The following is a 27,369-nucleotide window of genomic DNA, read 5'->3' on the forward strand; positions in this document are numbered from 1 at the left end:
GCTCCCTTTGAGTCTTTGGGGGTCATTTTCATCCAGACTACTACAGTACTCTATGTCTTTTAAATCTATAGAACACCCCTGAGATAGCAAAGATAAAATAGTTAATATGAAAATCAGAGAAACAAACTTTCATGAGCTACTTCAAATACAAGAGAGTAGTGCTTTGGAAGCTTGAGAAGTGGAGAATGAGGTGGACTAAGACAGAAGAACAGGGCTACTGGGGATACAGCTCAGTTGGTAGAGAGTTATTCTCACATCCCATGGCCCTGATTTTAATTCCCAGTAACCACATAAACCAAACTCATTTATGCATGCACTCAGAAATGCAGACAGTGGGATCAGAATTTCAAGGTCATTGTCCAGGTCGGTGTTCTATGGATACAAAGAGACATCATAACCACGGCAACTCTTTTAAAAGAAAGCACTTACTTGAAGGCTTGCTCATGGTCTCAGAGCTCTAGTCCACTATCAGCATGACAGGAAACATCAAGGCACACAAGCAGACATGGTGCTGGAGAGGCAGCTCAGAGTTCTGGATCTGCATCTGGATCTGCAGGCAGTAGGATGAGAGAGAGTGGGGCGGGCAGAGAGACAGAGAGATAGAATCATTTGGCCTGGTTCGAGTTTTTTTTTTTTAAAGATTTATTTATTTATTATATATACATTATTCTCAGTACTCTGCCTGCATGTATGTCTGCTGGCCAGAAGAGGGCACCAGATCTCATTACAGATGGTTGTGAGCCACCATGTGGTTGCTGGGAATTGAACTCGGGACCTTTGGAACAGCAGGCAGTGCTCTTAACCACTGAGCCATCTCTCCAACCCTTGTTGGTTCGAGTTTTTGAAATCTCAAAGCCCACCCCGAGTGACACACTTCCTCCAACAAGGCCACACCTCCTAATCCTTTCAAATAGTGCCACTCCCTGGTGACCAAGCATTCAAATATATGAGCCTATGGGGGGAGCATTGTCATTCATACTGCCCCAGTCCTCCTTAGTTAAATTGGGATTTTAAGGACACCTAACAAGCAAAGGGCAGAAACTGAGCCTGAATTGAAAGTTCACCAGGCAGACACCTAGGGAAGATTCGGAGGAAAGACTGAAGGAGAAATTTAATGAGGAGGCAAGATGGGAATCTAAGGGTCTGTGAGGCCTTTTTATTAACCTGGCCCATGAAGATAATCTCTTTTGAAGATTGACCTTTTGGCCTGCTGGTCTTAAAATTGAGCATGTAGACCCAGAGCTTTTACAGGGATAGTAGGTATAAATAATTGTTTGCCTGCACTCTATGTGATTGCATGGTCGTATGTGAAAGTTGCTGGAAGAATGGCCACATTCCCAGTATCTCTGAGGGTTAGAGTTCATTACACACTTTTGGCAATGTGTGCATGGGTGACAGGGTTCCCTATAGGTGTACTTCAGAAGTCACATAGCCAAAACAGCCAGGCAGTGGTTCTCATCCTGGGCAAACATAATAAAATACTGTTCTTGCATTTTTTTTTATTAAAGACCCTTTTAAAAATAGTGCATGCAACATGTAAAAATACTAAAAGTGTTCATAAACAGTGAAGTAACAAGTAAAGTATCTTCCTTTGCCTTGCCCATAGCATCTTTTCTTCTCTAAAGATATCTGCCATTCAAACTTTATTTGCTGTCGGAGAGATGGTTAAAAGCACGTAGTGCTCTTGCAGAAGACCCAAGTTTATCCCCCGCAACCCACATAGCATTTCATGCCACCTGTAATTCTAGTTACAGGTACCTTGACATCTTCTGTCTCTGTGGGTACCTCTACCAGGTAAACATGGTACACAAATGTATGTGCAAACAAAACACCCATACTCATAAAAAATAAACCTTTAATTTTTTAAAAACAAAACTTTCCTTCCCAGTCTGGCTGGGGTTGGTGAGATCCTATTAGCTCAGATAAACTGTTTCAGTGGTGAACCCATCAAGGTTTTGCCCTCTTTGCTCGTATTCTTATTCCTCCCACTCTTCAATTGGACTTTGGGAGCTTAGTTCAGTGCTCCTATGAGGGTCTCTGCCTCTGTTTCCATCAGTTGCTGGATGAAGGTTCTATGGTGATATTTAATGGTGATGACAGATAGTCACCAGTCTGACTACAGGGCAAGTCAAGATTGGGTCCCCTCTCCTCTAATCCTTAGGGTCTTAGCCAGGGTTGTCCTGGGGAATTTCTCTGGAGCCAGGCTTCTGCTAACCCTATAATATCTCCTTCAATCAAGATATTTCTTTCCTTGCTCTCATCTCTGTCCTTCCTCCATCTCAACTATCCCATTCTCTCAAGTTCTCCTCAACTCTCCCCTTTTCCCTTCCTCTTCCCTTTCTACCCTCCCTTCTCCCCCACCCCCATACTCCCAATTTTGTTAGGCAATCTTGCCTGTTTCCAATTTCCAGGTGGATCTATATATGTTTTTCTTTGGGTACACCTTATTACTTATCTTCTCTAGGATCATGAACTATAGGCTCAATGTCCTTTGTTTATGGCTAGTATCCACTTATAAGTGAATACATACCACATTCATCTCTTTGGGTCTTGGTTACCTCACCCAGATTAGTGTTTTCTAATTCCATCCATTTTTTTTTAACCACTAAGTAGTACTCTAATGTGTAAATATGCCATACTTTCTTTATCCATTCTTCAGTTGAGGGGCATCTAGGTTGTTTCCCGGTTCTGGCTTTTACAAATAATGCTGCTATGAGCGTAGCTGAACAAATGCTTTTGTAGTATGATTGAGAATCTTTTGGGAATATGCCCAAGAGTGGTATTGCACCTCTGAATGTGGTTGACAGTTGAATTGCTGGGGCAGACTGATTTATCCCTACTCCATGTGCTGACTTTTTGGGATCCTGTTCTCTTAGGATGTATACCTTGCTCAGTTTAGATATAGTAGGGAGGGCCTTGGGCCTTCCCCAAAGCAATGTGCCTTACCCTTTCTGAAGATTGGATGGGGGAGGTGAGAGGGTGTGTGGAGGCAATGGGGGGAGGGGAGGGAGTGGGAACTTGGATTTTTAAAAAATTTTTAAAAAAATAAACAATTTTATTTCTATTTTAAATCTATTTTAAATCCAATTAAAAAATAAACTCACAGAGGAAAAAATAAAAACAAAACTTTCTTCTCCATACTTTTTTGAGAAAAAATGCCAAACCTGATATTATATGTTTACATATTTTATAAGTTATAAAAACATTAAAACATTATCTGGTTTTACCTTGTATCATTTTTTTTAAAGTTGTGTCTTCAGAGCCTGGTAAGACACTACATTAAGCTCTTTCTCCCTCCTCTTCAAGGTGCTTAGGGTTCTTCCACAGTTTGAGAACAGAGTTTACCAGTTCTTCATAGGCATTTATATTATTTCCAAATTTTTGCTCTTCTAATAATACTGTAATGTTTTCACAGCTGTACAATCCCTAGATCAAAGGATAAGAACACAGCTTCTTAATGAAATTCCAGTAATCTCCTGAGATGAAAACTGTTTCCAAGCAAGGAGGGTATAGAACTCAGGGTTAGGGAGGAACATAAAACAGTCCAGAAGAAACCAGAACCAGAGATGATATAAGGGTTCAAGACAACTCTAGCTGTGTGATAGGGGTGATAAATACTTCTGGCAATCATTTTAAAAGTGGCCTTTACAGTGTAATTAGCACAGCTCTTCCTGGGGATATTTAAGAATAATACTTTAAATGTCACTGTGTTTTATTGCAACAATAAAGATGTAATGTTTTATAACTGCTATTGTCTTTATTTTCATTGTAAAAATGGTGCCCGTTTACTGCCCATGATTTGAAAATGCAAGAGCAGATAAATCAGCAAACATATTTTAATCTCTAAAGACCTGACTTGGAGATAACCAACACATCAATCTCTTATTTATGTATTGGCTCCTACACAGCTGAAGCCATATTGTATATGTGCTTACATCTAAACTTCCTTGAGTTAATCACCTTGACTGTGTTGACTTGCAACATTTGTATTATATGTTCTCTGTTTTCTTTCCTTCAGGTAATAGAAATTTAACAGTGTTTTGGGATGAGTTCAAATACCAACACAGCAAAGACATGGACAGGTCTGTAGAGTCTCTCCTGTGCCGAAGAAGACAAGCCATGGCTATCCCATTCATCCTACAGTGTGGTGAGTGCTGAATGCCAAGCTGCCGGATAGTCATGATTTCCTAAATGTCCAAGTCATGGTAATGAAAGGACAAGAGGGTGAAACATGGCGTTTGCTTCTAAGGAGGTTGCTGTCGAGACAAGAGTTTAAAGTAACTACAGTAGAGGGCGAGTCAGGCTAGGGAAGGGTTGGATGTGGAGTTCTTTGAACCTGCAGTGAAAAAAAATGGGGTGAGGAAATGGAGGAGAGATTTCATGACAGAGATATGGGATAGTCATTATGACAAGGCTGAGTGGAGGTAAGGCCCAGGGAAAGAGGGTCGAACTTAGAGATGCACCTTATTTGAAATATTTGTGATGGAGGACTAGAAGCAGCCACTTTCCTACTGAATGTAATACTCTTCTAAGACTAACAGGGATCCTGTAATCTAATACCAGAATAAGTGGAGGATGAGTAACTGATGAAAGCTAGAAGCATTTTCTTGGGTAAATGCCTTTATGAGGTCTGGAATTCTAGGCCTACTTTTTACTTTGATAAGCAGTGGGGTATTAGAAAATTCCCAGTAGAAGGATAGCAGCAGAGAGTCACGGAGCACTGGGTATGCTTTCAAGCCACTGTATGAAAGGCTTGGAATGAAAGACAATGTGCTTTCTTCCCCAGCAGTTCAGCAGGGGAGACAGGTGGGTGCCAGCAGAGTACCTCCTTGCCTTCTTCTGGGAGTGGTTCGGGGGAATTGATGAGTAACTTGAAGGAAGGCAACTCTATGAAGGATGACTTGGTGCAGGACCAGAACAGAGGGAAGGTCAAACCAGTGATAATAGAGTTCCTTGTAAAAGAAGACCTAAGGGACAGGTGTAAACGCCTGAACTAATACGTGGCAGTGTGGTTTAATACAAGGAACATATAAGACATGTTTAGAAAGTATGACTGAGGTAACTGATGACAGTATGTGACAGCCTGCCAGCTGACAATTTTAATGGCCAATAATGAATGTATCTTTGATACCTGCCAAGTACTTAAAATACAGTCTCCAGTGGTGAAAGAGTCTATGGGATGGGAACAGTCATTGTATCACTGAGAATTAATCTTCTCTTTAGGAAATGAGACTGGTGCTTATAGTTATGTCATGAAGTTGTTATTATATAATCTAGTAAGTGTCAAGTTTGCTAAGTGATCAAGGAAGTGTTCTGCTGTGTTTATGTTCATCATCATTAATACTGGGAAGCCATTTTATCATCAGTTCCTCTTTATATAAATGCTAGTAGAAATCTTATATTTTACAGATGTTTTTACTGAAACAGAAATTAAGTCATTCTCTCAAGATCCATGGGCTGTAAGAGGTGGTTCAGGTGCTCCCTGGCTCTGCAAACTGCTTCTACCTCAGAAGTGCACAAATTGTTTACCTGTGTCAAGAGGGAATGCAGCATTAAACTTGGCTTTAGCCTGAAGACAGCAGTGTGCCTTGGATCTTAAAGAAAGGAGGAATTGTAAGGGGAAACACACAAAGAAATCAGAATGGGTTGTGGAATAAGGGGACCATATGGACGGAAGAGGGCAAGGTGTGAATGACTTATAGATCTTCACTTTCCTTCTTAGCACGGTTGATCATGGAAAGTGGAGCAGACTGGATTAGGCTGGAAACTATAAGAGTCAGGTCACTGGATTTCTTAGGGGAAAAGAGAATGAGATCTAGCAAGTTTCCTTTGCTTCAAAGAAACAGCATCTAACATGGAGGGAGCTGCAGCAGTGATGGTGTCTGCACATTTCTTGACAAGCTTCTCGCATAGTGCACAGAAACCTGGAGTAGCCGTGTCAGCAGGCATGGGATGTGTGGTGAACGCGTTACTACTTCGGGCATCTCGGAACCAACTTGTTTTTGTTGCTGTTGTTTTTTAACGATGTGTTAACTTTTTTCATGTTTTTCTCCTGATGGTCAGATCTTTGTCTCAAATGGAGAGTCCTGCCTTCCCCTTCTAATTACCAGGAAGAATTCCCTGACATGTGGATTTGTGCTAACAATCCCAACAACCTGGAAAACAGGTACTGTGGATGAGTTTTTGAATAACACCTTATCAGTGTAGAATTTCCAAAGTGTACCTTACAAGCCTTGCACATGTTAGCTGTAGCAAGATTTTAGCTTAGAAGCTGATTTCTTTTTAAACCCTTCTTTAGCTCCTTGCTACCTATGAGAATATTGTTTTATTAGTGTATTTTTCTGTCTTTTAAAGGAGATCTGCTGTAACAAAGCTCAGGTCCTGGGGTGTGTGCAGCTCCACCCTTCTCTGTCAGGAAGCCTTGGCCTTCTGACTCTGCCTTCCCAGTTGTTCACAGGGCACACAACCTGATCTTACCAAACTGTTCTTGAGAGGGTACATCCAGGGGCACTACACTCTTAGGCCATGTGTTCTTTTTCACTATTTAAGTCATATATTGATTTCATCACTTTCTCTGCCGGAGGAAGAATTTCAGACTAAATGGGAAAAAGGGCTGATTAAATATTGATGACTGTCAATGTTCTTACAAGCCCATTTAGACTAATAGTCTTTCCCTAGGGAAAAAGAGTTAATCTTCTTTTTAACAGGGGCATCCTCGTCCCAGCATTGCTTTCTATACAAACATCTCTAACTCTTTAGGACCAATGGGTAAGAGGACCGCTATTGCTAATAGTGACACTAGGGTCATAATTCTTGTTGAAGCATTTTTATCCAGCTCTGAAAACAAAGCCCAGAGAAGCTGTTATTGGGAAGCTGTTCTTCGTCGCAGCCTTCTTTACTTCCAGTTTCCTGGCGACCCTGAACTGTCATGCTCGTGCCCTCTTCCCTTAGCAACTAGTGATGCCTCTCAGAGCATTGCAGAATCGTCTTCAGGACTAAATTAACTTTGTCCCTTTTACTCATCCAGATAATACTACTTGCAAAGGGTGGTAAAACAAATTTAGTTGTTTTGACAGAAAACTGATGGACCTTGAAAATCTAAACTCCAGAAAGTGCTTCTATTTATAGTTTCCTGACGCCCCTGAACCTTTAAACACGCTGACACAATATTGACCATCTGTATTTCATTTCCACTGAAAAGATTATAATAAAATATGCATAAAACAGCAGCAGGAGGCTTAGCAAGCTGTAAAAGCATCTAATTGAGAGCCGGCCTTTCCTGCATGGGGAACTGAAGATCAGTGGTGTAGATAGGATGACTCCTAGTGGAGACTAGGGAGCGGTCATGTGGTCTCACTGAGTCACCTTATTCAGCTTTGGTGAGTGGACCTGCCTTCCTGAAGAATGGGGCTTGACATATGCCCAGAGATATATATGCCCTGTTAAGTTTAGATAGAAGCATATAAAATAAATTCATCTAAACAAAGTGAAATGGTGCACGAGCTGAGTCTTGAGATGAGACATGCCATTGTCTGTACGTACAGAGAACACAGCTGGAAGTCCAAAGCTGCTTCCTTGTTGCCTCCAAAGTCAATGCCAGTGGGTGGCATTTGCATGAACAATGGTCTATGTAAACAATAGAACCTGAGACAGAAACACCATGGCTTTCTCTTCTATAGGATTTCTACATTACGCCATTTTACTTTTACAAAGGCCCTGGGAACTCATCACATTTCTAAGAGGAGAAATCTCAGATACTCAGCGGTCTTAGTGACATGCTGGGGATTTCCACTTCAAGGTGAACCTGAAACCAAGAGTCAGACACAAAGTATCCTATACATTCCAGGGAACCCAGTTTACCTACATACATTTAATAATTCAAACCATCTTATACATGGTAGCATTCAAGGCCAGCAGCCGCGACAAGGTAAAATGGAGATAGTCTTGTTGAGGCTACTGAAGTCTTGTTTGTTTTCCAGTTTGATCACAGAGGGAAACGACATTTTTGTCACAGTCGCTGAGAAATAGCAACCAGCACACTCCCATTTTATTCATGATCTGCATTCATCTACATTGCATTCAGGGATCACCAAACCCCAGCATGACAAAACTGATGCCTGCTATTTGACTGAACCCCAAACCCCCGAATTGTGGAAAGGATGCAAAATACATAGAGGTTGTACTGCATTTTAAAATTCAAGACCAAAAATCTTTGAAGGAAGACAGTTGGATGCACTTCATTGCAATAAAAGACTTAATTTTCTTTGTTTTGAATGAAAACTTCACTTGGCTTTAAGGTTCTTTTCTCACAAGAAACAGAGCACTGTGCTGGTACTGCCCCACAGATGTCTTCGAGTTCATGTTGGCAGTAGCTATAGATACAGTAGCTGTCCTTTGGATTTGTTTATGCAGTACCTTTCTTTGAAAATAACAATAATAGGCAACACCACATGAAGGCAGGATTAAGTGTTTTTTCACAGCTTGCTTGAATTTGATGGTAGTTCTTCACTTTCTTTCTGTTGGTAGGGGGCAAGAAAAATACATACTCGCAGTCTTGAAAAGCAGAGCTGGTGGTTTCCATCTGTCTTATATTTTCTTCCCTGTTTCCAGTGACAGGAGGCTCTCCCCATTGCTAGCCTCCTCCCTTTCCGAGCCCAGTACACAAAAATTTTCTGCAAGTTTGTCCCCTCCTCTTTTAGTGATGGGATGCAACTCTCCCCTGCTTCTTTGTATGAATAGCAGAAAACTTCATAACCTAGAAGAGACCCAAAAAGTTGACATCTGCATTTCATACTACTACTGCACAGAACCACGCCCCAAATCAGAACTGCACTCTGAGAGTTCAGCTCCTTCCTCTCTGCATCTAGTGCTGATACCAAGACAAACTAGACAATTTCATAAAAAAAAAAAAAAAAAAAAACAACCCGACGGATTCAGCTCTCTAGAACATAGTTATGGCATTTTAAAAAAATTAAAGCAAAATGGCCCCAAGCTTTCCAGAATTAAGGCTTAGTTATTTTTTTGTACCCATTATGAGAATTGTTCATGGTTGTAAAATGCACAAAGCTGTGAGACAGGATGATTGCCAAATACTAAACCACTGAGGACAGGTCATTTGGGAAAGATGTGTTAATGCAGGTTGCTCTGGCTATCTAGTGACTTCTGTGCAAGCCTCCATAACCCCAGAGCTGTCCCTGACTACTACATGGCATGATGGTCACTGTCTCTGAGTGATTCCAAACAAAATCCATGTGTCTCAGACACAGAATTGTTTGTTATCTTTTGGACGGACACAGGATTTTGAAACCAAATTTGGGGCCCAGGGTGAGGAAATATTTGTTAGTATTGAGATGACTGAAACATTTTTTTATAAAAATTACTTGTTTTATATAATTTACGATAAGTGGGCCATTAGCAAAATAATTTGTATTCTCCCATCCTCATAAACACATGTGCCCCCCCCCACTTTTTCCGTAGTTCTTTCCCATGCCAACTGGACATTTAAGATGACAGATTGCCCCCCCCAAAGTCATATAACCCTGCTTTATATTTGAATTTTGTGTACATAAGAGAAAATATAACACTTTTGAGAAATAAATCATCTTTTACAGTCAGCTTATACCTTACACTTTCTTCTGATGCTAATCTGTTCCTTGTTGATTATGAAGCTGTAATCAGCCAGAGCACCTGCCTTCTATCCCACTGGGCACCATGAGCAGAAGACCACCATCAAAAGACGAGAAAGAGAAGCAACTGCAAGAGTCGGTGCAGAGGTACCAGAACAGGCTAGCAGAAGTACAGCCCCAGGTGAGCTGTTACCCTTCCAAATTTAGCAGTTGCTCCCAATCTGCTGATATCTTATATGCAAATCAACCAATATGGTTTCTCAGATAAAATGTACATGGCTTTTTTTGTATTTCTCTTTTGCCACTTTTGTATTTGAGAATTATTTTGAAGGTAAACATGGAGAAAGGGGGGTTCTATAAAAATATCTGCAAATGTACTAAGGCATGCGGGGCATAAGGTATTCATTTCTGCTTTACAGTTCTGCGCTTGTTTAAGATCAGGTGTTCAAGACAGGGAGCCACGTGTGCACGACTTCAAAAATTAGGCTACACTCCTTCCCTGCCCCCTGCATCACCAGGCTTCTTTGCTGGGGGTGGACATATTAGGTAAAGAGTGTTTTTTAGACAACTCTGGTCTATTAACACAGAATATCAAAGGCATTTTTTATTGTTAAGAGAACTCAGTAAGAATAAGCATTACTATGGATAAATAGGTAATTATGAGAATTTCAGTGAAAGAAATGTGACATACAGAAAAATCCTATGATCTTTATTTTTATTAGCTTACATCAACTGTCCAAAGTAAGGGGATTCTCATGACATTTCTGTAATACATGTGATGTACTTCGATCATTTCCCTCCTCTCTCACTCTTAGCTTTCTCTCCTTCTTTGTTACTCCTTTCTCCATCTCTCCTCTCATTTATTTTTGTTTTCATTTTTCACTTTGATTTGTTTGCTTGCTTCAGTGTGAGTGAGTGAGTGTAAGTGTGTGTGTGTATGTGCGCATGCACGCATGTGTGCACACTCAAGCACATGTGAAGGTTAGAGGACAAGCTTGGGTGTTGCTTGTCACTTTCTGTCTTGTTTGAGGCAGGGTCTTTCTGTCATTCAAAGCCACGTTTGCCAGGCTGGCTGCCTGAGAATCTCTGGACATCTCCCATTTTCACTTCCCATCTCTCACAGGAGCATGAGGATTACAGACGTGTGATGCCGCACCATGAATCTTCACACTCACGTAGCATGTGCATGACCCACTGAGCCACCCATCAACTCTTACTTTCTTAACCAAGAGTGATATTTCTGCTTGTAGACTCAGCACCCAAATTTAGCATTTTAAGCTTTATGTAGTTAGTTCTCTCCAGCAGCATTTGAGAAGGTCGACAGTAAATATTCAGAATTATTGATTTATCTGTGGTTGCCAGAAAACAACAACAACAACAACAAACCAACAACAACAAAAAGAAAAGACTCATTGGAATGGAAAATCCAGTGACGGGGTGGGATTCAATCCAACATACATCAGTTTTGGTTTCTTATAATGTAAATGTTTTCTCTTCCTACCTTCCCACTTTGCTAGAGATCTACAGTGTGGGTTAGCTGAGGTGCTAACACGACTGGCCTCCCCCTTTAGTTTGGCATCTTGGTCAGTTTGGGAATGATACTGAGGATTACTTGGGCAACACGTCCTGAAGCATTGCCTACTGCTCAAACACATCTCGCTGTTCTATTTAGTTTATAAAGCCTCTAGTCTTGGGTGTGATAAAAGAAGCCAGAAGTAAAGCTATCAGAGTCTGTGGTTATTTTAACTAAGAGGAAATAGATAAATTTGATGTTGATGTTTCTGTTCTGAAATATCTCTTCTTTTTAAAGTCATTTCTCAGTTTCTCTCACTTCTTGAAGCTTTGGAAAGACATCAACACACTAGAGTTGATTTTATCTTTTGACCATCTCTGAATATATTATTTTCCTTCCTTAGAGGTCACTATTGACAATTGGATATTGATAGTGCCATTCACAAGCCTTAATTAGCTTACTGTTTGTTTAAAGTCAGATTTTGTTATTTATCATTGAGATGGAGATTTTAACAGAAGCTGATGAAGTCAACAGATGGGAAACATCCATTCTGCTTATTCTCTGTTTCTTGATAGTTTGTTCCCCCTCCCCATACACACAAATTAAATCAGGATTTTAGATTCAGTTTGTTACAATTCTAAGAGCAATTTAGCATCACTTGTGGAATCTTGTTCAAAGACTATAAGAATTTTCACTGTCTTTTTCCTTTACTGAAAGAAAGTTTCTACAAAAATCTGCATGGGAAAACAGTCCTAGAATCATAATATACTTTCAAGGATTCAGTGCTAGTCAGTTACCCAGTTCCAGGCAGCTAGTTTCTAATTGTCATTGACTTTTGAATGTTTGCTTTTGGGGATGTCCAAGGTTAGACCATGTAGGAAGTTCAGAGTAACTGGAAGATGAGAATGTAAGGTTCTTGAAGGCAGAGAAAGTCTCAACTATGCCTACCATGACTCAGTATTACCTAAGTCAGTGCCTGGTGGATGCTGAGCACTCAAAAAGTCATGGTTGTAACAGTAAATAAATCGTGTCTTCAGTTACCAAACTGTCTCTTTAATTACCAAATCTAATTAGTATTTTCAAATTGCCAACCACAATAAGACATCCATCATTAATTCAGCAATGCCTGATCACACCTGGAATGGTGTGGAAGTTTATTCTGAGGAAGCCTCAAGGGACACTTTAGAATAAGTGTCCTGTCATAAGGGAAGTGACCTTGAATTTCTATCCTGAAGTCTACTTAGAGTAAATTGAAGGACTCAAATAGATCATTTGAGGCAAGAATGGCATAAATGCAGACTTGGTAACAAGACTTGCTCTGATTCCTCATGGAGAAGCTCAGATAACTGTGAAAAGCAAACTCAGTTTTTGTGTGATGTAGCTATGTTTTCAGAATGTCAAAATTCTTTGAAAAACATGGGAATCACTGAATAGAAGAATTTTGAAAGACCACCTCAATTCTCCTTTTTGAAAATTAATCCATGAAAGTAACATGGATTTAATAACTCTCCTTTGGTGATGTCTACCTAGGGTCAGCAGGAAGACTGAAAGCCATGCAGCAAACAATATGAAGTTGCCTTCTTGATTGCCCTTAGGACAATGGTTCTCAATCCCTAGGTCATGGCTCCTTGGGGGCTGAATATCAGATATCCTGCATATCAGATATTTATATTATGATTCATAACAGTAGAAAATCATAGTTATGAAGTAGCAACAAAAATAATTTTGTGGCTGGAGGTCAACATAACATGAGGAACTGTATTAAAGGGTCACAGTGTCAGGAAGGTTGAGAGCCACTGCCTTAGAATAACTCTTTCACACACAAGGGTCCATAGATATGGAGATGGGGAGGTCAGAGAAGCAGCATGGCCTCCACTCAGTATCAAGATAAGCTACATTCGGGTGAAGGCTGAATACTGCCAAAAAAATCAAGAATAGGCTAATTTACTACCATGATTCAGTGTGTTTCATATCTAGTACTCATTTGTCTGTCTTCTTACATCAGTCTGTCATAAAGTATAAACCATGTAATTATGTTTACCCACCTCCTTGTTCCTCCCACTAGCCTCTCATTAGCAGTGGTCTGTTGGAAGGAGGCTGCTTGTAGGTTCCAGCAGGAAATAATCACACAGAAACTATATTATTTAAATCACTGCTTGGCCCATTATCTCTACTTCTTATTGGCTAGCTCTTACATATTAATTTAACCCATATCCATTAATATGTGTATCGCCACATGGCAGTGGCTTACCAGGTAAAGTTCCAGCATCTTTCTTCAATGGGGCTACATGGCTTTTCTCTGACTCTGCCTCCTTTCTCCCAGCATTCAGTTCAGTTTTCCCCACCTAGCTCTGTTCCCCTACAGCTCTGCTATAGGCCCAAAGCAGTTCCTTTATTAACCAATGATATTCGCAGCATACAGAGGGGAATCTCACATCAGTGATCAATTATATACCAATTCCAGTTCCCCCTCCTTCCTCGCCTCCTACTCCTTCCCATCCCCAACTGTTCCTTGGAGAGGTCAACAAATTCTGTCCTATCACCTCATTGAGGCAAGACCAAGCTCCTTGCATATATGCCTAGGCTGAGCAAGGTATCTCTCCATAAAGAATGGGCTCCACAAAGTCAGTTCATGCATTAGAGTTTGGTCCTTGTCACACTGCCAGTGGCCTCATATACTGCCCAAGCCACACCATTGTCACTTGTATTAGGGAGCCTAGTTTGGTTTTATGCAGGTTTCCCAGTAGCTAATCCAGAGTCAGTGATCTCCCACTAGCTTGGGTCAGCTGTTTCTGTTGGTTTTCCCTTCATGGTCTTGATCCGTTTGTTTATATTATTGCTCCTCCCTCACTTTGATTGTACTCTGGGAGCTCAGCCCAGTTGTGGTTGGTTGTGGATCTCTGCACCTGCTTCCAGCTGTTTCTGACAGTGGGTTCTAAGTTCTCTGGGGTTGTGGACTACAGTCTAGTTATCATTTGCACACACTTAGCTCTTCATCTCTGTATTTTAGCATCAACAGTAGCTGACAGTTTGATGTGGAAAATGAAGAAGGTAACTAGGTATCTTGGTTAATTCTCTGTTGCTATGATACCATGACCAAAAGCAATTTAAAGAAGAAAGGTATATTTACAGTTCAAGGACACCATTCATCATCTCAGGGGATTCAAGGCTCCCCACTATGCCTCGATCTCTGCATCATGTCCAGTTCTGATTTCCTGTGGTGGTCTCCATTTGCTGGAAGGAGAGGCTTCTAATGAGGGCTGGTCGAAACACTTGTCTATGGGTATATTAGGCAAAGATTTAGAATGTAGTAAGGACGTTGGTCTGGCAAGGTTCTTTGCTAAGGTTTATGACCTCATTAGCCAAGATATGATGACTCCTTGTCCAGTATCAGGAATGATTTCCTTCTGCAGAATGGATCTTGAATACAGTTAGACAGCTGTGGGCTACCACCATGTGTGTACCTCTTTTTGCACATTTGGGGATATCCTGCCATGCTGGTCATTGTTGTGGTTCATGGGTGTTGCATCAAGGCAGGACTAGTCATTGCTTGCTTTGGCAATTCCTTGGCAACTGGTAAAGTATCTTCTAGTTGGAAGCCAGAAGATAAGAAAGAGGCTTTCAGGTTAGACCCAACCGGAATCATCCAAGCCAGAGGCTCACTTTATTAAAGTAATTCATCGCTGGAAGCCTGTCTCGTAGAGGTGATTGGGGATCCTATCGAGTTGACAGCCAATGCTAAGCACCTCACTAGATCAAAGGTCATGCTGGTCTCAAGTTCTGTAGTTCTAGGCTTTATATCACCTACAACTGGGAGAGTAGAATGTTCGTACTTCTGCTCCTCTCCAAACCCAGCAGCTATGGTTTCTCTCCCATCCTGTACACACCCTACCCGTGTGTAGTACACACCCTACCCTCGTGGAGAGTGACCGTCTCTTACCTCTAGCAGCACCCGCACAGGCCACCCACATTGTGAGCGTACCCAAAGTCAGCCAGAACGCTTGGGCATCCTAATGGCATGCCCTGTCTCCCAGTGTGAAAGGCATAGCTCATACCGACACTGCAGCCCCACGTGGTTGCATACACGTCCCACAACATTCCAGCTACTGAGACCGATTATAACAGAAAGAGAGTGAAGTTCAAGTCAAATAATCAGTCGAGTCAGGAACCTTTAAATGGTAACATTGGGATTTTCCTGTATATATTTTTTTTTGCACCAATTTTGCTCACAGGGGTAAAATAAGAAGCGTCAGAAGAAAAGGATGCCCAAACATTTACAGGGCAACAGAGTAGTATGTTACAAATTATATTTGGTAAAAGAGACCCCTAAGTTCAGTAAAGCTGAAAAGAAAGGCCAGCACGCGCTCTGTCACCCTTGGTGGTACATTTCTATGGAATAAAGAAATCATGTAATTGATAACCAATGTCTGGCAGCCAAAACCCTGGTTATAAATTGTGTGGCTGGAGCAAACTTCTGAAATCTTTATTCTGAATGAATGAGGAGTTTGTGCCCAACTCCAGTGTAGGCTTTATTCTCCCTTTACCTGCTTCCTATACTGAGTGGCAAGCGCCACCTGCTGGCCAAGAGAAGCATTTTATTAGTTACACGTCACTTGATTGCTTGACTGCTGCTTGACAAGTTAACTGGATAATTGTTTTTCTATTTTCTGATGTACCGAGGTAATAATTTTAATATCATTGACAAATGAAATCAAATTCTGTGCAATTTAGGAGTTTCTAAGCTTCCAGTTTTCACCTACCTTAGTTTAAACTTGCACCTGAAAGGTCCATATCCCCTCCAAGGATGACACTGCCCACAGAATTTAGTTTTAGTTACATTTGATTCAGGCTTTTGGGGGGACTGGATTAAAATACCCCCAGCCATTAAAAGATGATCCATACTTTCATGCTCTAAACTAACCTACTGTATGTTTAGCTTTTACTTTCAAACATTATCATTTATTTTTATTGGATGGGTGTGTGGGGTTTGCCTGCATGGATGTCTGCGTAACTTGCTCTCAGTGCTCATGGAGGTCAGAGGAGGACATGGGATATTCTGGAGCTGGAATTCAGGATGTTCGTAAGCTTCCATGTGGATGCTGGGAATTTGTGTGTTTGTGCAGTGCTGTTCTGTTGCTTATGTATCCGCTAGGCTTTGTGACAAATAAAATTTGTTAGCCACAGCTGAGGCTTCCCGTATTCTGCACCTCCCTTTGTGACATCGTTTTTCCCACTCTACCTGATTCTGCTCTGCATTTTTCACATGCTCGTCATGGCCACAGTGCACTGAGAACCTTGGCTCCTGCTGTTTTCCTCTGCAGTGGCCTTTGCCCTTTCTCTAGTCCTGTGTGGTCTCAGACTAATGCCCAACCCTGTGTGAAATTGCGGTCCACTACTGCCCTGTAAAAGAACCTTTCTTTCCTTCTGGTCTCTGTCCACAGCATGTCTTTCTTACGGTACACTTTCACCTTCTCCCTGCCATTACAGACACTTAGCAGATCCATCTCCTTCACTGGGCTATGGGCTTTTTAAAAGAAAAGGCTCATCTCATTTACTCTTGTCCACATTCCCAGCCACACCAAGGATCTGATCTTTTTTTTTATTATTCTTTTTTAATTAAAATTTCCAACTGCTCCCCGTTTCCCATTTCCCTCCCCCTCCTCCCACATATTGTCCCCTCCCCCCACTCCCCTCCCCCTATCCCCACTCCTCTTCTCCTCCCCCCAGTCCATTCCCCCTCCCTCTCGATACTGAAGAGCAGTCCAAATTCCCTGCCCTACAGGAAGACCAAGGTCCTCCCACTTCCATCCAGGCCCAGGAAGGTGAGCATCCAAACAGGCTAAGCTCCCACAAAGCCACTTCATGTATTAGGATCGAAACCTAGTGCCATTGTCCTTGGCTTCTCATCAGCCTTCATTGTCCGCCATGTTCAGAGAGTCCAGTTTCAACCCATGCTTATTCAGTCCCAGTCCAGCTGGCCTTGGAGAGCTCCCAATAGATCAGTTCCACTGTCACAGTGGGTGGGTGCACGCCTCGTGGTCCTAATTTCCTTGCTCATGTTCTCCCTCCTTCTGCTCCTCATTTGGACCTTAAGAGCTCAGACCGTTGCTCCAATTTGGGTCTCTGTCTCTCTCTCGATCCATCGCCAGATGAAAGTTCCCGTGCCATTCTCCTTGGCCTCTCGTCAGCTCTCATTGTCCGCCACATTCAGAGAGTCCGGTTTTATCCCATGTTTTTTCAGTAGCAGTCCAGCTGGCCTTGGTGAGCTCCCAATAGATCAGCCCCACTGTCTCAGTGGTTGGGTGCACCCCTCATGGTCCTGACTTCCTTGTTCATGTTCTCTCTCCTTCTGCTCCTCATTATAACCTTGGGAGCTCAGTCCGGTGCTCCAGTGTGGGTCTCTGTCTCTATCTCCATCCATCGCTAGATGAAGGTTCTATGGCGATATGCAAGATATTCATCAGTATGATTATAGGATAGGTTCATTTCAGGTTCCCTATCCTCAGGTGCTCCAATGAACTAACTGGGGACATTGCCCTGGGCATCTGGTAGCCATTCCAAGTTCAAGTCTCTTGCCAACCCTTAGGTGGCTCCCTTACCTAAGGTATGAGTTTCCCTGCTCCCCTATCCAACCTTCCTTTATCCCCAATCACCCCGATTCCCCCAGTTCCCCTCATCTTCTCCTTCACACTTTTCTCTCCCCATCACCCCTCATCCCCATCCCACCCCACCCCCAAGATTCCAATTTTTTGCCCATCAATCTTGTCTATTTCCCATAGCTGGGAGGATATCTATATGTTTTTCCTTGGGTTTACCCTCTTGTTTAGCTTCTTTAGGATCACAAATTGTAGACTCAGTGGCCCCTATCCATGGCTAGAAACCAATTATGAGTGAGTACATCCCATGTTCTTCTTTTTGGGTCTGGGTTACCTCACTCAGGATCGTATTTTCTATTTCCATCCATTTGCATGCAAAATTCGAGAAGTCATTGTTTTTTACCGCAGAGTAGTACTCTAATGTGTATATATTCCACACTTTCTTCATCCATTCTTCCATTGAAGGGCATCTAGGTTGCTTCCAGGTTCTGGCTATTACAAATAATGCTGCTATGAACATAGTTGGACAAATGCTTTTGTCATATGATAGGGCATCTCTTGGGTATATTCCCAAGAGTGCTATTGCTGGGTCCAGGGGTAGGTTCATCCCAATTTTTCTGAGAAACCGCCACACTGATTTCCAAAGTGGTTGCACAAGTTTGCATTCCCACCAGCAATGGATGAGGGTACCCCTTTCTCCACAACCTCTCCAGCAAAGGCTATCCTTGGTGTTTTTGATTTTAGCCATTCTGACAGGTGTAAGATGATATCTCAAAGTTGTTTTGATTTGCATTTCTCTGATCGCTAAGGAGGTTGAGCATGACCTTAAGTATCTTTTGGCCATTTTAACTTCTTCTGTTGAGAATTCTCTGTTCAGTTCAGTGCCGGATCTGATCTTTTGAGTGATAGGTATCTACCAAATGACGTGGAGGACAGAATGAATAACTTGATATTTTCATTTGGTAAGGCTGAGTCACCCTACACAGGTGAAACTCTCCAACTTCTGCATCCTCTATTACCGGAGACCACATTTGACTTGCCCCTGGTCAAAGTGGAATGATGTATACTGAAGTAAAGGGTTCACATCTGGATTCCATTTGTCATGTTTATAGCCTTCTCACTAAATAGACTGTCCTGATGGAATCCCATGCCTCCTGAAAAGGAATGGCAGCAATATCTTTCTGTTGTTTCACAGAGCTCGTATGGACACTGACAAAAAAAAAAAAAAAAAAAAAAAAAAAAAAAAAAGGCCTTAAATAATCTGGCAGGACCCGTGTTGGTCATTGTAGCTGTAAATGTTGAGCAAAGGCGACTGGAGGAAGTTTTAGCTGTGTTTTTGAAGTTAGAATGAAATATCTGCGGAGAACTTTGTAATGGAGACTGTGAACACATTTTCCCATCAAGAATTTAATCTTCTCTAATGTGCCATTATTGTGTGGGATGCTGATTTCAAATCGGTGTCGCTACATTGACAGATGCCTTAGAAAGTATATTAATTTATCATGAGTACTTTCCATTTCCCTTACATAAATATCTATGTTCTAAAATTTATAGTACCCAAAGATCCTTGTCTTGCAAGAGGCTATTATACTCATTGTAGTTGAAATATTTTCCTTTCTTACTCTGGCTACAAAGAAAGATCCCATTTCCCCATGGTGTCGCGTGACTTTCTAAGACAGAAAATGAATGATGCTTTCACCTTTGTGGCCCTGAGTTCTTGCATAATAACAAGAGGCTAGAAGAACTGCTTATGATGAGCTCGTCCAGAGGCCCCCTGAAGGCGGGCACAGTGGGCTCTGTCTTGGAGCACTACCATGCCTGGCTCACTGCTGTGCATGCAGATTGCCATGGGATGGAGGCCCTCTCTCTCCAATTTGAATTGACCCTCCAAATTGTCTTAAGAAGCAGGTGTTAAACCTTCTGCCAGAACAGCAGTTTGTGTTTGCTTAAGAAGCCCAGAGAGGGGGCTGGAGAGATGGCTCAGAGGTTAAGAGCATTGCCTGCTCTTCCAAAGGTCTTGAGTTCAATTCCCAGCAACCACATGGTGGCTCACAACCATCTGTAGAGGGGTCTGGTGCCCTCTTCTGGCCTGCAGGCATACACACAGACTGAATATTGTATACATAATAAATAAATAAAAAAAAAAAAAAAAAAGAAGCCCAGAGAGGATCAGTGGCTGGAGAGAAGGTAGCAGCCTTTTGTGATGGCATGGGTTCACAAAACCCAAGATATGCCCAATTTCCGGATTCATAAACTACCCAACCTTTTCCCGGGAGATTGGGACTGAGGCAACTTACCTATTGTCATCTGCTGCAGGGCTTTCCAGATGTGATCAAGTAATGATACTGAAGACCATGATGACTTTAACTCCAGAGGGGATTATGTCCCTTTCAAGAGGACAGACATAGCTGTGACAGTTGCATGCAGACATGCTGTGTTCCGTTCCTCTTCCTGTGTGCCTGTCATCCCTATCCACCTCAGTAAGGATGAGAGAAGAGGTTCGGGTGTGTGGCTGGAAATAATTTAACGGGAGACAATACTGTTTTAGATTCTAATGCTTACGTATGTACCTGTTTGATCTCTGCCCTACAAACCCTCCTTAAGCACCTGAACCATATGTATCACAAGTTCTCAATTAATATACAGGCTAATCAAGGACTGTCAGCAGCTCCCTGGCATCCTGGTTGTCCTTGCGAGCCTGTTCCCTGGCTGAGCTAGGTAAGATGCAGGTATTTGGCCTCCTTCCAAAGCAGGCTCCTTCTTGCCCCTCTGTAAGGGAAGCCCAGGCCTCAGAGCCTATACAACTCTGTGCAGAGTGACCCTGTGTCATTCCTGGGGAGCTGAGATCCTGTTTTTCATCTTGTTTGGCTTTAATCTATCTTCTAATACAGAGCCTTATTTTACATCTTGAATTCAGTTCAAGGATCTGAATTTTATTACTGTTTCGACTTTGAACTTGTTTTTACATGTAGTACCACTGGCTTGTTAATCCTTGTTGAAACTTTGACGCCTGTATTTTCTTGATCTATAGTCTATCCTAAGGCTCTGTAGGCTCAGGACAACTCAGAGTGGATCTGTCTCTAGTTCTGTATCTGGGACTTTGCCAGCAGGGGCATTGAACCCTTTAGCCCATCTTCCCTGACCAGTCCCAACCTCTACACAGGATGTGGAGAAGAGCTGCTCCTACCTCAGGGTCTTAGCAGTGCAGGGATGGAGTGACCTCACATACATAGGAGTAACTGGGAAATTCAGAGCTAATAGTGATTTTTATTTGAAGACTCTGTCGATTCTAGGCAGATTTGGAAGATAAGGTGATCACTTGGGATTTTTGAGTGTCTTTTTTCAGTTACTAAACTTTTTATTTTTACATACATTATTATTTTCTCCCTCCCCCAACTCCTTCCATCTCTCTACCCACCCAACTTTCTGTTCTTTCTCTATCTCTAAAAATAAAAAAAGAAAAGCAAACATCAAAACAAACAAAAACTACAAGACAAAAGCAACAGCAACAAAAACTGTACCAAAACAAACCAACAGAATCAAGCAGAATCTGTTTTGTGTTTGCTAACTACAGGCACAGGGCCTGTCCTGTAGTGCATAGGTAATATACCTAGTGACACTCCATTGGAGAAAATTAACTCCTAATGACACCGTGCTATACCCGTGGATCAGTGCCTTGTTCATCCCTCATCAGAGAAGCAGTAGATGGCAATTAACACAGAGCGACCCACAACTGGACAATGGACAGAGAGACTCTAGAGCACTCAGCCCTAAATGGGATGTCTTCATTAAACCCATCCACTCGGCTCAGTGATTTGGAAGAGGAGGCAGGAGGCAGAAAGAGTGGAAGAGCCAGAGGTGGTAGATGACTCTGAAGAGACAATGTCATCCAGACACACTAGGGCTGATCTCCACATGAGCTCACAGAGGCTGTGACAGCACACAAGCGGGACCTGATTAGCAGCTTTTCAAGTAGGAAGAGGAAGCAGCAAGCAGCGGTGAGAATTTTGGTCTGTTTGGAATGCAAGCATAGCTCTCTGAGGGAAGCTAAGACCTTAAGGAGAGGAGACGGAAATTAGGAATATGTATGAGAAAAATATCCAATTATCTTTTTGTTACAAAGATGTCCTTTCAAATTCAAACACACTCTCCAGAGATCCCACAGCTTCGAGAGAGAAGTTTCTTCAGATGATCACTAATGATCAGTCGCAAATGGAATTCCATGGTATGCTGTTTTCTTCCAAATCTCAAGTTTAGTACATTTAGTCAGAAGTCGCTACCGAAACACAAACGTGTTATTCTCTACAATGCCACACACCATCAACACACACATACACACACATGCACAATACACATGCACATACATACACACATGTACACACACACATGCACATGCACAATATACATGCACACACATGCACGCGCACACAGGAGGGAGTGTACACCAGGTCCACAAAACAAAGGTCTCTCCCATCGGAGTCTTGGAAACTCCATTTCAGGCTGTATCCATCACAAATGTTCACCCCTTTCTCTCTGCCTGGGAGGGTTCCTGTTTTCTGCTTCCACAGATAACCCAGCTGAGCCAGGTCTTCCTGATTCCATTGTGGGTTACAAGACTCTGAACTTGTAAGAGAAATGCAATACTTGATGGTAGAGGCTATGACTAACATGTAAAAATAAATACCTCTATTTGTAAGATTTCTATCACTGTTCTTTTTTTGAAATCTGAAAAGATGATGAGCGTCAAAAGATACTGTCATTAGGAAACAGCTATTCATTAGGTAACAGAGGCGGAATTGGAAGTGGATTAGCTGTGCCGACAGAGTTCAGTTTTATAAAAGTGCAATCAAAGACAGGAAAATATGTTCTTCAAATTAAAAATGAATATATATGATTTTTAAAGAAATTTAAAAATAATAGGGCAACCTGCACGCTGATGCTGCAAGCCGATTGCCAGTTAGTGGGAATTGCCGTGTCTAATTAGAACCAAAGGACAAACTTCACTTAGTGTGATTAGCATGTGCAGATTCTGTAGTGCACCAATTATATGTCTGTATCTTTTCTGTAGACGATGCTTCAGAAAGGAAGCTGATGGAATCTATCTACTCTAACTTAGTTCTTTAGCAAATTTCCTCCTCTTTTATTGTTTGGCTTTGGCTTTGTCCCTTTAATTCTGTTGCATTTGGGTTTTACAAGAAAAATTCTGGATGGGGATCAGGTAGGTTGAGGAGAAGAAATCCAATAAATGTATATAAAATGGATAAAGGTAGGCACATACCTACGTTATCAAACAGCGGTTCTGTAGGTATATATGTGGTAAATTTGTGGCTGGGAGAGATTTGACAATGTTTCCAAACTGTTGAAAAAGAAAGCCAATGAAATTGAAGATCCTTAGCACACAGAGGGATGTGGGGTCGGCTGATGAACAGAACACCCAGGAGACAAAGGGAGAATGCGAGGACAAGGGGGAGTCTTTCAGTCGGAGGAGGAGGAGCTGTGTGTTTCCCAAGCGTGAGGAGAGCCTTTAAGGGCTTCACATACACTAATAACCTTAATTTTGTCTTCTCTGAAGAGGAATTGGGGCCATATGATGACAGAGAAGGGCACTGTGTTCAGATGCTCTGAAGAACAGACTCGTGTGATTGGGAGCAAGGGTCAATTAGTGACAAATGATAGAATTGACCTATGATGAGAATCAACGTATCCGCTTGGGGTATGGAATCAACAGTCTTGGGGGTCTGAAATTTCTGAACTGTTGAACTCTTCTGCTCCCCTGTTTTCATCTGAGAGACTAACCCCTAATTTGGAAAGGGAAATTAAGAAATTCAGAGTTCATAGTGATCCTAAGGAGAATCGTGAGTGAACAGAGGACTCAGGGCTGAGGACCATCCGGAGGGGTGGGGCAGAGCACAGCCCAGGGGATAGACTTCACTTATTAGAATTAGAGAGTCAAGAGAAGGGGAGATGAAGGGGGAAAAGTTTTAATTGACAGCCACAGCACCGGAGATACTCCTGACACAATTAGAGCTGTCCAGTCTAAGGAAGAGTAAAGAATTTCACAACTGGACTTTTTTTTTTTTTTTTTTTTTTTTAAGGAATGAAATTACTAGTGCAAACAGCTGAAATAAAGCCATCCCTGGAATTAGAAAGTAAAAATATGTGGTTAGTATTCACGAAGGATGTGAGTAGAACTCAGGGGGAGCTCCAAATTCCCTAGGCCGTATCACGCACCTTTAGGCAGGAAACAGTAGCCAGCTGTGTTCAGGCTTGCTCTGTACAGAACTGAGCAAGGAAGGCATTCACTTTAGCCGTTCCTCCTCCTTTGTGCACCCAACTACTTACTTAACTTCATTCTATTCCTTGAAGCCAATACAGCATCTTCTATCGGCTTCATGATGACTTCAAAATGTTCTGTTTGACCATAATTACTAATGCTTTTTTTAAAAAATTCAAAATGCAATTGGAAATTCTACTGTGGTTCTCTGTGTCTCTTCTCCTTTTGTAGAAATAACTCTGAATCCGAAACAAAAGAGCAGAATTTACAAGACTCATAAAATGTCCATTCGCTCACAATTCTTATTTAGCAAGATGGTTAGTAATTCAGGTCCGATCCCATTACAATAAAACTGTATAGCAGAAAACAGTTATCTTTAAGTTAGTATTTAAAAATGTTGTAAACTCAAATAATGTAATTGAGTCATATATTATAGCCAGGCTACACTTGGTCCATTTTGCCATGTCAGGAATCAGTCCCATTATAAAGGGTTGCTAACACTTGCTGGAAATGAATGTCCATGGCAAGGTAGAAAGCACTTGCAAGGTGTGATAGTATCCAGCATGGATGACAGAATCTGTCAAGCTGTGAATTCACAGTAGACCCCTGACAGAGTTTCAACCGTGGAAAGATAGGCAGTACACTGTAGCTCCAGCAGTTTACTCTACAATGGGCAACCCTTTCCTGAGCATCTGTAATGCCCTAAGCCCCACACTCTGTGCCCTATATAACAGAAACAAATGTGAAAGTCCAGCCTATTGCAATGCATCATTGACGGGTAACTGTAAGAGACAGTGTGATACAACCACATAGATAAGGAGCATCATGGTGGACTTTGGGTGCAAACATAGCTGTCAATACACATCTTCTCTACCCTTTTCTGGAAGTCCAGGAAGAACAAGGCACACAGTGGACAAAGATGTAAACTCCATGAAGCTAGGAGATTCTTTCAGATATTTCTTGGGGTAGCTTGGAAGAGTCAAGATGAAACAGGAGCTTCAATGGAAGAAAGAAAAAGCAGTTGCCTAGACCCCAGCAAGAGTGGGTCAGAAGGATCGGCAGATATGCGCCTGCAGAGAAGGGCGAATGTGGAGATGGAAAAGCGATGATAGCCATTGTTTCCAATGGTGGGAGGATGTCTGCAACCCTGCTGGACACACGCCAATTCGTGGGAATAAGATACATGGGATGCAACCCTGCTGGACACACGCCAGTTCGTGGGAATAAGATACATGAGATGCAACCCTGCTGGACACACGCCAGTTCGTGGGAATAAGATACATGAGATGCAACCCTGCTGGACACACGGCAATTCGTGGGAATAAGATACATGGGATGCAACCGTGCTGGACACATGCCATTTCGTGGGAATAGGATACATGGGATGCTTGTGAAAGAACTTAAGAAGTTAGGAGTGACAGAGCAGTGGTTTTTGTGGGTATGAAAAAAGAGGCTCTGCTTGTGAAGAACTTGCTGGAATCTCACCTTCTACTCTACTTTTCCTATGGAGACACTCTGACCAAGAGGTGTATTGGAAAACCTAACTCATAACTATGTTTTTTTTTCCCCTCCAAATGATGATTTTATTTCCTTTTTGATTGTTTCCTACATCCTCCCAACTTTCTTATTCTTGTTTTATTTTATTGTTTAATTGTTTTTATTGAGCTATATATATTTTCTCCACTTCCCTTCCTTCCTATTCCCTCCCCTTCTCCCCTCTTCCGTTATCCTCATGCTCCCAATTTACTCAAGAAATCTTGTCTTTTTCTACTTCCCATGTAGATTAGAGAATGAAACAGTGTAGCTCTTTTTACTTTGTAGCTTTAAAACAAGAACACATTAAAAAGCACAAATCCCTTTATCCACAGTGTTGTGTGAGCCAAAAAATAACAAATGGTTCTTCCCTAGAGACCGGGATTTAGCAGTTGGAATGGGTGCTTTTAGCAATGAGACTTGAAGGATGAGTAGGATTTAACAGAAAGACAATATTGAACAGGACCATCCAGGCCAAAGACGTGACTTGTCTAGTGGTGCAGCAATAAAAAGGGGGGGGGCGTGTAAACAGGTAGAAACATTGAATCACAGAGGCAAGAGACAGATGGGAAGTGGTCAAGATTAGGGTAGACATTAGGAAACATCATAAAACATGTGAGTATGGTGAGTTTGCACTTACTCAATCTAAATTGAAAGTCCCTATGCCTGGCCAGGTACCAGAGGCTCAGCAATGGTACCGCCTTTTAGGCTAGTGCTTCTCCATCATACATGCATATCAGCACCACTTGAAGAAGACTAAAATCATGCTGCCAGTCCCCACCCTCGATAGTTAAGGCAGAATTCCATGCATAAGGATGGGAAATTCACATAGCTTGTTCCCTGGTGTGAGGTTTGTGAGCCAGCAATGTTTAGAACCTCTAACCTGTGCGTCTGTACTAATGATCCACCAATTAAGAGAGATCCCAGGAGGAAGTGCTGTGAACAGAACAGATTCAGATTTGGAAGGGTTACCTTGAAGGTACTTGCCAAGAGCTATCTGAATGCCAGGACAATGAGTTCCAGGTCAAGCAGTCAGACCTACATAGTGGAGAACTCCCCCCCCCCATCAGAATAAAATAACAGCAACAAAAACAGTAGCTAAAAGCAACTGCAAAAGTGGTAGTGTCAAAGGTACTCCTGTCTCTATATCCTGTCCGGGGATACAAGAAGCTGCTGGGTGCTGGGCATAAGATGACATCTCAGGGGTAAGAGGCATAGTAAAAGGCACTTCACTCTCACCAATTCACTGAACTTCAGCCCAGTGCTCCCAGCAAGAGGGAATGATGCCTCAGGCCAGGATGCCCCTGAGCTTTGCAGGCAGAGAGCTGAGTCTTCATAGAGGAGAGGCCGGAGACTATGGGATGCAGAGGCTGGATGCAGACAGGGTTTGGTCTTGAAGTTGCTCACAAGACATTAGTTTGCAGTGCTTACTAAAGCATTGGATGCTTTTCCACCACCCAGATATCATCGTAAGAACAACTTTGCTGCAGAACTGAAGGTTTATGGGTAAGGAGTGTGATCTAGATACTTCTTTAGGAAAGGAAGAATACTGAATTTCTGTAATATGCCAACTGAAGGATTTTCAAGTCATTAATTTGCTTTATTTTCTTCCCACAGAAGCCTCAGTTTATTGCAATAAATAGAATCCCCGAGTTCAAGTCCTCCTGCCTTTCTACAGCACCCAAGGTGAGTAATTAAAGTAGGAGCCAGGATCCAAAGAGATGGCTCAACGGTTAAGAGCACTGGCTCTCTTACAAATCCAGCTTCAAGTACCCACACAGTGGATCACAGCCATCTGTGTCCTTAGTTTCAGGGGATCTGACACCA

General features: G+C 42.1%; 1 protein-coding gene across 1 annotated transcript in view; it reads left to right on the top strand.

Moving 5' to 3' along the window:
* Morc1 (MORC family CW-type zinc finger 1) overlaps positions 1-27,369 on the top strand; it is a 163,113-nt gene that overhangs the window by 92,264 nt on the left and 43,480 nt on the right. Inside the window, exons 15-18 of the mRNA XM_057764639.1 lie at positions 4,019-4,147; positions 6,064-6,166; positions 9,669-9,807; positions 27,160-27,228. Of these exons, the coding sequence (XP_057620622.1) occupies positions 4,019-4,147; positions 6,064-6,166; positions 9,669-9,807; positions 27,160-27,228 (440 nt within the window). The remainder of the gene's footprint in view (positions 1-4,018; positions 4,148-6,063; positions 6,167-9,668; positions 9,808-27,159; positions 27,229-27,369) is intronic.

Source organism: Chionomys nivalis, chromosome 3, assembly GCF_950005125.1.
Source record: "Chionomys nivalis chromosome 3, mChiNiv1.1, whole genome shotgun sequence".
In the NCBI taxonomy this organism is placed as follows: domain Eukaryota; kingdom Metazoa; phylum Chordata; class Mammalia; order Rodentia; family Cricetidae; genus Chionomys; species Chionomys nivalis.